This window comes from Siniperca chuatsi, linkage group LG24 (assembly GCF_020085105.1).
Source record: "Siniperca chuatsi isolate FFG_IHB_CAS linkage group LG24, ASM2008510v1, whole genome shotgun sequence".
In the NCBI taxonomy this organism is placed as follows: domain Eukaryota; kingdom Metazoa; phylum Chordata; class Actinopteri; order Centrarchiformes; family Sinipercidae; genus Siniperca; species Siniperca chuatsi.
Genome location: NC_058065.1, coordinates 8,257,279 through 8,268,894, shown reverse-complemented (window position 1 = coordinate 8,268,894; position 11,616 = coordinate 8,257,279). Strand labels below are relative to the sequence as shown.

Genomic DNA, 11,616 nt, shown 5'->3' with positions numbered 1-11,616 from the left:
CTTTGTCTTATATGATTATAAATTAAATATGTTTTGGTTTTGGACTATTGGTCGGACAAAATGGGACAATAGAAGATGTCAACTTGCAGCCACTGCAGTCGTCGTGGACATTTTTCACTATTTCAAACAACATTAAATGAATACATGTGTACTTTTCAACCCCCCAGAGTTTCTATATTTTCATCCAAACACGTCACTCTCAAGTGTGTGATTATATCAAACAGAAATCTCATTGGTTCTGAGGTCATAATAACAGCTACCTGCACACTAGTCTGTCCACTGTAGCGGTTTTGCTGCACGGAAACATTTCTTGTCTTAGCTCCACAACCATGAATTATCCTAAACAGTCATTCATCTTCTTCCTTCATAACATATAATTGCACAACAGCCTGCCTCATCTTGCTGTGAGATACCTTCCACTCTTGAATTCTTGTCTGGAGGCCCTTTGGCTGTTTGTATGCAATGACTGCATGTTTCTGCACATCGAATCCAAACATCCAACCCTATAGCTCATGCAAATCCTCCATTGGTATCACAACCATCCAGAAAAAAAAAGTAAAGTACTGTATAGCCATAATCATACAGATTAATTTGAGATTATCTCTTTATTGGATACTTTAATCCCTAGGATAGTGGGTTACACTCTCACCTCTTCCTATGCTTTGATACAGACGTTAATCCAGCTTTGTTGTTATTGTCAGCGCATAGATAAGAGTTGTGAAAATACACAGACATCCAGCCTGGTTTCTGAATTGAGAATAACCTGAAAAGCCAAATACACACACCTAAATCCTTACATAAAGAGCTAATCCTACAGTACCTTTTAGACAAATTGCAGAATCACAGCACAACTGCAAGGCCCTTTTATTGTGATACAATAACGTATTTAACACACCACAAAGTACTACTGTACAAGGACGATTAGAGGATTGAGGATGACACTCCTTCACTCAGGCTCACATTTGAAAATTTGCATTTGTCACCATTCCTTAAAATGATATCTAGATAAACAGAAATTTAATAAAAAAGAGTGTCAAACTGTGTGCTCAGCTTCAAGTACATTTAGTGCCATTAGAAGCAGATGGCTAACTAACCCAAACCCTTCATGATCACATTGGGCGTCTAATTCTGTGAGGCTGCAGCACCATCTAGAGGTGAATTCAGGCAGTTTCCTGTTTTGAAGACAGATTCAACATGGCTGCTCCCATGTAGACGTTTTTAGGATTACAGTTTGTGGCTGAAAACCATGAGGAAGTTCAGGTAAACCGACACAAACACACAGAAAGGAATATTTTTATGTGTTGAATGGTGCATACTGCTAAGTAGCACATCGGGAAAACAACACAGTCACTATCAAGGGCTTGTGCACTAAGTTACAGATCTTTTTTGGTATTTTTCTTATAGAGTAGGTAGTTAGGTGTTATTTTACTATTTAAGCGCCTTACATCTCTCTCTGCAGCTACCATGGATGTAAAAGAAATAGTCCACTGTGCTCTGCAGATAGAGAGATGCAGTGCAGACAGAAGCTATGGGAACATCTTGATCCTCCTCGGTGACCTTGATAAGTTGCACATCACAGCAGAGCAGCTGGAAACGACGGACATTGTCAAAGTTCTCTGCAGGCTCCTGAAGACCTGCTCTGATGACGGAGTTAAGAAGACAGTAAAGAGCTTGTTGTCTAAGTGGAAGAGACAGTACAGCAAAGATACACGAGGTGTGAAATGCACGCAGGAGAGCAAGGATCCTGAGCTCTCTTGCAGGGTTTCTTTATCAGATGAGGCTGGGGATGGAGGAGTTTCCAAGCAGGAGGATTCCCACTCTGGTTCACCACAGACATGTGACAGTAAGGTGGAGAGTGTGAAGTGTGCTGAACAAGAAGCATCATCCTTAGTGGCAAAAGATGGCCTCGAGACTCTGTCTTTCACTGCAGAGAGCGCCTCTACATCCTGTAGTTTCTCATCTGTAAGATCTAAATGTGTTCATCTACTCCTTTCTGCCCTCTGCCCCGAACTTCCTAATCAAGACGAGGCTGCAGAGCTGGCAGGAGACATCGAGCAGCACATCCATGAGCTCCACAAATCCAGCCAGGTCAAATACAAAGCCTGTGTGAGGAGCAAGGTGGCCAACTTGAGGAATCCTAAAAACAAACATCTTCTTCAGGGCCTCCTGAGCGGCTCGCTGTCACCTGAGGCCTTCGCACAGATGTCTGCAGAGGAGATGGCCAGCGCAGAGCTCCAGCAGCTGAGGGAGGAGTACTCATCCCGCGGTGTGAGCGAAAGGCAGCTTCCTGAAGGGATAGAAGGGACAAAGACGCAGAAGATCCGCTGCAAAAGATGTGGGGGATCAGACTGTAGGGTGACGCAGGTGTCCAGGGGGGCCCTTTTCTTGCCCGCGTGGGTGAGGCGGGGCGGCCCTGACGAGGACGCAATGACTTTTGTGACCTGCAGTGGGTGCGGGCAGCAGTGGTACCACAGTGGCTGGGTCTGCCTCTAAATCCAGATTAATTATTCGGTCTAAAAAAAGTGCCCAAGTTTACATATTCATATTGCTTCTATAGCTGAAACAGTCAGTCGATTAATCAGTTAGTAACAGTAAATTAATCAGCAACAATTTTGATAATAAAATAATCGTTTCTGTCATTTTTCAAGCAAGAATAACACATATTTGTTTGTTCCATATTTGTTTGCAATATTTGCTGGTTTTCTTTGTTTTCTATGATAGGAAACCGAATATCTTTGGGTTTTGGACTGTCGTTCAGACAAAACAAGGCTTGAAGACATGTGAAGGCGTCATATTGCGTTCTGGGAAACAGTCACGGGCAGTTTTCGCTACTTTTTGGCATTTTATTGACCAAACACATGAATGTTTCATTGGGAAAATTTTCAGCAGATTAATCAATAATTAAAATACTTGTTAGTCAAGTCCTAGAGGACAGTGTGACTTTTTTGGGAGAGCAGGGGAGGTTCTTTTATTTTTTTTTTCTGATGCCAGATGTATAATCTTGTAATGCCAAATTGAAAGCAACAAAATAAGACAAAAGACTGCATCAGGTATTCTCTTTAACACTGAAACAGGAGGACTGGTGAGAGGAATGCAGAGTGGAAACAAAGGACTCGCAGGATGGAGAGCGTACTTGTGGTTTAAACAAGAAAGTGTGAAGATGTATCCTTTATTTTGCATGGCAGAATTTGGTATTTTAAAGTGCATTCACCAGTAAATACGTAACAAAAAGCCTAAACTGTGTTACTGCCTACTGAAAAACCGAGTCACTGCCTATTGCAGTTGGAGACTGAAACCACAACTTTTAAAGAAGTAGCTCTCATCATCTTCTTCCCGCTGAATCATTTCCTGTCTAGTTGATCTATACTTACAGTAGCTCATTTAACTGCTTTTCCTCACTCCTCTTTCATACATGAGCATTTTCTGCTCAGAGGAATAATGTAAAACCATTAAGATCTTGACTTGTGCCCTCACGAATGTATCATTTTCTTGATGTTAAGGAAGAAAGGGTATTTTGTTGCACTTATTGTAAGTCATACATATGAATGCTTAAATTCCTTAAAAAAGAAGAAAACATACCCCTGGCCACCTACAATATCCCATTCATTTGAAGCACACTGGCTCCAGTGGATGAGACATGTGACCTTAGAAAACGGTGAGCATGTGAGTCAGTAATCTGCCCTCCAGAGCAGCTTCGGGCGTGGATATCCCATGGTCCTTCACTCAGTCGAAGTGGCACAATGATTCATTTACACGTCATCGTGACATAATTTCGACGGGCCTTTACTCTACAGGCCGAAGAGTTTCAGAAAACTGTTTAAATCACTCTCTTTTATTCTCAATTGGTTTGTCTGTCTTCAATCCATATTTGTCTTTATCAGTGTTGCTTTTCTTTGATTTGTTGGCTTTAATTTGATATTTTTCTGACCCAGAATGCTGAAGAAATTAAATTCAGGAGAAAGAAGTCTTCTAAAAGCTACTTGTAATGTTGTTACTGTGGGAAACCAAAATACAGAAGTGAGTTCTGATTTTATGACATGTATGTGGGTACTTCATGTGACATTTTTTTAATAAAACCTTTCTATATCTGAACTGAAAGTGAGTGAGAAGTGCATTTCATTGGTAAACATGACAGGATTTTACCTTTTATCTCACCATCAATGAAAAAAAGCTGCTTAAGGTGGACTTATTTCATTCTTTTTTTTCACATCAGTGTTCCTCCTGTTCGCTTCAGTTGTTTGCTGAGAACATTTCTGGTTCAACACAACCTTTCTGTTCTTTGCAGCAGGCTCAGCTGGTTTTAAAAGGGCACATCTGGGATGTCCAAAGATAAAATCCCCTCTTTCATAGTTGCAGAGTAGGAACATGGCTGTTTGGTATCTCTGTGTTGTATCACCTTAAAGTGCTCCCTATCTTGTGATTGTTGTGTTCCACCCTTTCAATCATGGTACCCTGTCAAATCAGTGCTCTAGCCGTTTATATTTTCTCTCCCTTGCACATATGCACAGATACAAACAGACGGTGCGGTTCGGGCTCCTTTGGTAAATCTTAAATGACTGTTAAGAGGCTTTCAAACCTCCAGAAATGCATACATTTTGATAATCTTTGTTCATTTATGCAGTGACAGTGCACAAGGGATATTGCAATATAGAGTATGTTGCATTTCCTATGTTGCAGCAGGCTGTCAGACATTTTAATCCAGTGTTTCCCAACATTTCTGTGCTGCTTGTGACCCCTTAAAACACATTTGTGTCTACACGTTTATAGATGGACACGTTTTTAAAACGTGAGCTTGGTCTCACATATGCAATAGGACAGACAAAGAGAGTATTTTCCAAAAAGATGGACAGTATATATAACGTGGACGCACTGACCGCATCCAGGAAAGCGCATGATGAGGAGGCGTGACACTCTCGGGTCATGTGAGCGTCATCAGCGGCTGTGGGGCCAGAGAGCAGCGGGGACACCGGAGCGCCGTGCCGCCGGCTGACAGCAACACCCTGCCGGGATGGATGAGGGGTATTTAACCGCAGTAGCCGGGCAGTAACCGCCACATCGACAGCTACAGTTACTGAGATGGAAAAAATTCAATCTTAGGGTCACAAATTCTCGCTTTGTGTCGTTTTAAGCGCTCAGTAAAGTCGTGAGTGTGAAACTGTTAGCGCGCCCATTATCGGACAGCTATAGGTTTATGGAAAAGCTTCCATTATCGGACAAACTCCCAGCTGCTTTGCTTCTTTCCACAATTTCCTCAAAATAGTGACGGCGACCAAACGCAAGTAAGCAGAATTCAATATTCAGCTATGTTAATGAAAGTGTATGCTAGTTTTGGAGTGATAAACACCTCTATTTATAAGTTCATTTATGCTAGCTAACTGAACTCGATCAGGCGAGTCTCCCGGTTTTGCACGAATAACTCTTAACTAGTCTAAACTATTTGAATTTTCTAGTATGTTGTGCCTTCCACCATCATTATCACGCTCTTCCATACATCTTAACATTTTAACTAAAGTGGCGAAAGACACTAAAGTGGTAAAATCATTACCGCAGCCTGGACATAATGAGAAACCGAAACAAATCTGATTTACCGCAAACAACGCCGTAATTAAACTTTTTAAAAGATAAACATTTTCTGTACTTTTACAATTTTGCAAAGTTAACTGAGACATGTAAAAATATTTGCTGTCACGCCTCAAGAAATGTTGTTAAATCGCATTCATTGATAGGAAATATGTTATTAGCTCCCACTGTCATTAGTTGGCATGTCTCTGAATGGGCTAATTATTACCTTATTGGCTAATTATTAGCATATTGGCTCTTTAACATTAATGGAAATATTATATTTTGTAGGTTTCTATTAAAGCACGTGGAGGAAGTATTCATTACTTTATGGGAAATAACCATACACTGTATAAAATAAGAAATAACCCAAAGAGCAGCCTTCTCCTTAAATAGTAGCATTCTGCTGAATGAAGCACATGACTCCTGTGTGTGTGTGTGTGTGTGTGTGTGTGTGTGTGTGTGTGTGTGTGTGTGCCATTGATTCCTGCCTCTATTACATTGCTGCTTTTTTTTAAATTGTTAATATTTCTCCAGAAGAAATGACAAGAGCAGCACTATGGTCTGTGTTTAAAGGTCCCAGGACAGAGACATAATTTACCCAGTTTTGGTCCTTGGGCTGAAAATGCATATTACTGCCAGTTCATGTGACAGTGCAGCCGTTCGGCCCTTCAGTCCCAACCCATGGCCCACAGCAGAGTTTACTTGATTCGTGCATTTAAACTCTGCAAAGCAGCCTAACGTTTCCTAACAAGCAGTGGATTTGGCCAATGTTGTCGGCTGCAGACTGCATGTACAGTGACAATAGTAGTGGTAGATATTGTTTTTGTAATATAGACTTATATTATACAAGTTAGGAAAGTAAGACTATGGAATGATATCTTAAACTTGCTGTCATAGTGTTTAATTTTATGTATTTATTTACTGCAACAGGTCCAGCAGTGCAAATTCCATTTTTGTTCTACTTTTTTACTCAACACATTTACAGTAATCAGTTTGAATTTAACCAAGAAATACGTCTAAGGCATTAATAAGGCATTCATGGAATTCTTACCAAAGTTATGAAATCCTACCAACTAGAGCTGATTGCTAGCTGACTGATCGCGAACTATTTTGATTGTCGATTAATGCCAAATGTTCTCTGGTTCCATCTTCTCAAATGTGACCATTTCATGCTTTTCTTTGTCATATGTGATAGTAAACTGAATATCTTTAGGTTTTGGACTGTATGTCGAATAAAACATAACATTTGAATACATCTACCTTAGCTGGGGGAAATTATAACAGCATTTTTCAATATTTTATAGACAGACATTTTATAGACAAATCAATTAATGAAGAAAATAATCGGCAGATAAATCAACAGCAGCCCTACTTACAACTGGTTCTGGTTCTGGACAGGAAACAAGGGTCCCTTATGGCCCTTAAAGTAAAATGTGATACTAAGTTTGACTTTTTTGTAAATGTTAATGAAATTGGGTGATTAATTTGTGAAAAATGTAACAAATTACATCAGTTTAAAGGAGTACTCCACCAAGAATCCATGTAATTCTTTCGAGTATTATAACCGCTCTAGGCTTGTAGCATAACATGGGCGTAGTGTGTTAAGCAATATTGTGGAGAAACTGAGCTGATTATGAGTCATCAGTGGCATTCATTGTAACTGTTGTGAAACCAAGCTAACTGAAGCTGCTGTCCATTGAGTAAGCTACAAACATTTAACAGCCACTATGGAAGCGTATACGGGACTATATTCAAATGATAATGTAAACTTGGAAAATTAAATGTCAAACATAGATTTTCCATTTTCATTTTAACATGGTCATAAAACGCCCATATAAGTATGTGAAAATGAAAATTAGATTATTTCATTTTCACTCAAATAACACATACATGTGGAAAATTATAATGCTATTGTGGAATTTTTACATTTTCAAGTTTACATTATCATTTGAATATAGTCCCGTATACGCTTCCATAAGCCATGTTTCAAGAGCATTTTATACTCAATACATAGATTTTTCCTTTAAAGGCAGTTTCTCTGCACACTGGTTGCTGTAAACTTGACCAAACACAAATACCATTATTATTAAAGTTTCATGCAAAACCAGTATATGTTATCCAGATACTACATGTGCCCAAACACACTTGATACGGTGACAGCCAGTGATGGATCAGTGCTCCACCTTAACTGTGTTGAGTTGATCTTGTTCATGTAACAAAGCTCCTCCTCACTCTTGATAAGACTTCCCACTTACATCTCAGATTTGTTCTGCTATGTGGGTGGAATGATTGCCATTTAGCTTAACACTGGTATGTTAAGTTTGCAAATGTGTGGTATGTGATTAAATGTGTGCTTAAATCCTCACTTTTCTTTGCAGCTGAGCCTGTGAGTGGGTGAACTCCTTTGGCCACTATGTGATCTGTAAAGTTTAATATTCTCTCTCTCTCTCTCCTACAGATTGTTGACAAAATGCTGATATAAGGGTGAGAAACTGTTTTAAAATCTTTCTGTTGTTGACCATGTTGAATTGCGTCTCTCGTGGGCAACTCGCTGGTCCTGTGATCAGTGTCCATGTGATGTACAGCACGGATCATTTCATGCATAACATATTACACACAGTGTAGGAAGTTCATCAGTTGCAAAGTGTAGTGAGTGGGGTGTGGCTGTTTAATAGGATTAGCTAGTCGACTGACTTTAATCAGCTCTGCTCACTGTCCGAGTGTGAGGGAACATGTAAACAGTGAGTATTAGCTGCTTAGAGGGAGTGTGTGATTAAGTGAAAGTTGACTGAGTCTGTTCTTATCTCAAGCTCGACCTAATCTGTTAGGCCAAAGGTAACAAATCAAAAAGTCATTCCTGAACAAATTGAAAGAATACCTACACAGCGAACGATTCAGGCCAAGTTGTTATTTTGCCATGTTTGCTTGGCAGTATTTTCATATTGTCTGATAAAGAAATCAGTTCAGTATCAGTTTGAAACCGTGTGCAAGTAAAGTCAATTATTACCTCTGCTTAGATTCAGTAGCTGTTTCCAAATTGCTGACACGCGCATGCATACTCATACTGTGAAACAGAATATATTGTAACTCTACTATCACAACTTTACTATAATAGTTCAGTGTTTAATAATTTCAAGTGACAAAAGTTATAAATAACTAAAGTTATCTTAGTTGCAGCCCTACTCTTGTCACATAAAAATCTACCTAACGAGTATTTTCATTATCGACTAATCTGCTGATTGTTTTTGTTTATTAATCGTTTGGTCTATAAAAGTTCAGAGAATAGTGAAAAATGCCTGTTATAATTTCTCATAGCCCGAGCTGATTTATTTGTATAGCTTGTATTATTCAACCAACAGTCCAAAACCCAAAGATATTCAGTTTACTATCATATGAAAAAAACATCAAATCCTCACATTTGAAATGTGTGTGATAAATCGTTTGAGCCACTTTTCAAGCAAAAATGACAATTTTTTTTACAGCTTTTTGAATGTGATTATTTGCTGATTTCTCTTTTTTATGTCATTTTAAACTAAATATATTTCAGTTTTGGACTGTTGGTCGGACAAAAGAAACTATCTGGGCTCTGGGAAATTGTGATGGGCATTTTAAAGACAAAATGACTAATCGTGAAAAGAATCTGCAGATTAATCGGTGATGAAAATAATCGTTAGTTGCAGCCCTACTACAGTACATACCGTTATATTGAGGTATGTACGGAACATGCCTCAGTATAATAGATCTGTAAGTTTGCAGAACATGCTAGTAATTTGGAAACAGCTACTGTACAGTGACTGTTGTTTTGCTCTCCTGCTGTCTAAGCCGAGTTGATGTTCTTGTGCTCCTCAGGTGAAACCACTTTCTCCATTGTTACTGTCTCCAAACGTCCCGCAGAGTCGCTTACAGCAGACTAGCAAGACCAAAGTCGGCCCGACCCGGCTCACCGCAGCCATGACGTCCAACTCAGCTCTCCTGAAGGTGATCCTTCTGGGTGACGGCGGCGTGGGCAAATCATCGCTCATGAACCGCTACGTCACCAACAAGTTTGACTCGCACCTCTTCCACACCATTGGCGTGGAGTTCCTCAACAAGGAGCTGGAGGTGGACGGCCACCGTGTCACTCTGCAGATCTGGGACACGGCAGGTCAGGAGCGCTTCCGCAGCCTCCGCACGCCTTTCTACCGCGGCTCCGACTGCTGCCTGCTCACTTTCAGCGTGGACGACGGGCAGAGCTTCCACAACCTGGCCAACTGGAAGAAGGAGTTCGCTTATTATGCAGACGTAAAGGACCCTGACAACTTCCCCTTTGTGGTGCTGGGCAACAAACTGGATGTGCCCGAGCGGCAGGTGTCAGGGGAGGATGTACGGAAGTGGTGCCGCGAGAACGGCGGCCACCCGTACTTTGAGACAAGCGCCAAGGATGCTACAAATGTAGCATCAGCCTTTGAGGAGGCGGTGCGTCGCATTCTGGCATTGGACGACAGAGCTGATCACCTCGACCACACCAACACAGTAGACCTGCAGAGGAAGAGCCCCCCTGACCCCACCTGCTGCTGAGCTGGGAGCTCAATGTGACTCAGCAGGAGCTCATGTGATGCTTCAGCAGTTGCCACATAGTGTGTGGGTTTAAGTGTAGTTTGTGACCCTACAGAAAGAGGAACTGGTGTTTGTTCAGTAGCTAGCTGTATGCATTGCCTCGGATAAACGTTTGACCTGGATCAGTATTTGTAAGCAAATAATGATACTTTTTAGACCAAAACTGACAATATTTTGTTTTGTCTTTCCACCACACAAGGGACACAAAACTTTGCACTCACCATGTCCAAACTCTAAACCAGAATTAATTTATACAAAGCATTAATGGACAGCTCATAAAATGAAACTTCTGATTCAGTGATAAACCTCAATTGTACCAGAGGTGGACATAACTGGCTTATACCTGAAATTTAAAGGCCTTTAGGGAGTGATTGTGACTTGAGGGGGATTTCTTTGATAAAAGCTAAACTACTTCACCTGTGAAGTAGTAACAGTTCTCTAAACACAAAGAATTTGAAACTGTCAAAGGTCAAAAAACTATTTTGACGTCACTGATGCAGCTGTGGCTACAAGTTGTAGACCACAAAAAGAGTCCTGAGATTATTTTCTGCCTCTTGAAGCAGATACAGGACTCAGCTACTCAGAAACTATACAACTACGTTTACAGCTAAAATATTGTGATTGAGTGCTGATTGTCCTAAACTGCCCAGTAACCCACACCCCCGACATTTGAAATACAGGATTGGAAAATGATTTTCAGATATTTTAAGAAACAAAATAGCATTAGAAAACAACTAAATCTAAGTAATCAGTGCAGTTAAAAGTTTATTATTGTATGCATAAAGCATGTCATATTGCATAGGTTTAGAAACACAAAATGCTATTTTTCCATCTATAACTCAAGTTATTCACATGATCAGCTAGATTTAATAGTGTATAAAATAATTTTTATGATAAAATAACTGCTATTCCCTGTTTTGTTTGGATGATCGTGCCAAACCAGAGATCTTAAAACTGTTGTTGATTTCAAAATTGGTAATACCATGATGGAATTTCTCTAAGGAAGAAAAGGAGCAATTCATAGTTGTTTTTATGTAACTTGATAGCTGTTGCACTTACTGGAGTTATTCATTTCCTGTATTTAAGTATTTATTGATCACTACCCGCCCTCTAACTATGAAAAGTGGAGCACACTGCCAAACCTTAAACTGTTGTCAAGATTCGAATGGTTCTAATTACAATGTGGCTTGTATGATCTTCATTAGCACCGCCTCCTTTAAGGCAAATAACTCCCACCATTTTTTACACTGGAAATAAAATGGACGCCATCAATGAAACTGGAGAAAAATCTGTTTTGTGTGTTAAAATTTTTTCATTTGAAGCGCAGTACCCTCTTTGTCCACCAGGTAGCGCCCACATACCAAAAGTTTGAGAGATAAACGCCCTATTTGTGGCTTCACAGTAACATTGGTAATCTATTATCTCTATCTCAAATGTAATTCATGTACTACAGAGACA

General features: G+C 40.0%; 2 protein-coding genes across 5 annotated transcripts; both read left to right on the top strand.

Moving 5' to 3' along the window:
* The first annotated feature begins 1,083 nt into the window (after positions 1-1,083).
* On the top strand, positions 1,084-4,098 carry LOC122872076 (transcription elongation factor A N-terminal and central domain-containing protein). Of its 2 annotated transcripts, XR_006377005.1 has the most exons (3): positions 1,084-1,260; positions 1,460-3,162; positions 3,571-4,098. XR_006377005.1 is itself a non-coding variant. In XM_044187779.1 (2 exons), exon 2 carries the CDS (start codon positions 1,465-1,467, stop codon positions 2,491-2,493), a length of 1,029 nt encoding a protein of 342 aa, XP_044043714.1. In that variant the 5' UTR covers positions 1,084-1,260; positions 1,460-1,464; the 3' UTR covers positions 2,494-4,098. The 2 variants fall into 2 exon arrangements, 1 of the variants encoding a protein (XP_044043714.1); XM_044187779.1 differs by having other exon boundaries at positions 1,460-4,098.
* Positions 4,099-4,496: 398 nt separating this feature from the next.
* Positions 4,497-11,435, top strand: LOC122872075 (ras-related protein Rab-9A-like). 3 transcript variants are annotated; one of them, XM_044187776.1, is made up of 3 exons: positions 4,497-5,279; positions 8,021-8,046; positions 9,412-11,435. In XM_044187776.1, exon 3 carries the CDS (start codon positions 9,514-9,516, stop codon positions 10,117-10,119), a length of 606 nt encoding a protein of 201 aa, XP_044043711.1. In that variant the 5' UTR covers positions 4,497-5,279; positions 8,021-8,046; positions 9,412-9,513; the 3' UTR covers positions 10,120-11,435. The 3 variants fall into 3 exon arrangements, with proteins under 3 accessions (XP_044043711.1, XP_044043712.1, XP_044043713.1); XM_044187777.1 differs by having other exon boundaries at positions 4,752-5,019; XM_044187778.1 differs by lacking the exon at positions 4,497-5,279 and adding an exon at positions 7,478-7,872.
* The last annotated feature ends 181 nt before the right edge of the window (positions 11,436-11,616 follow it).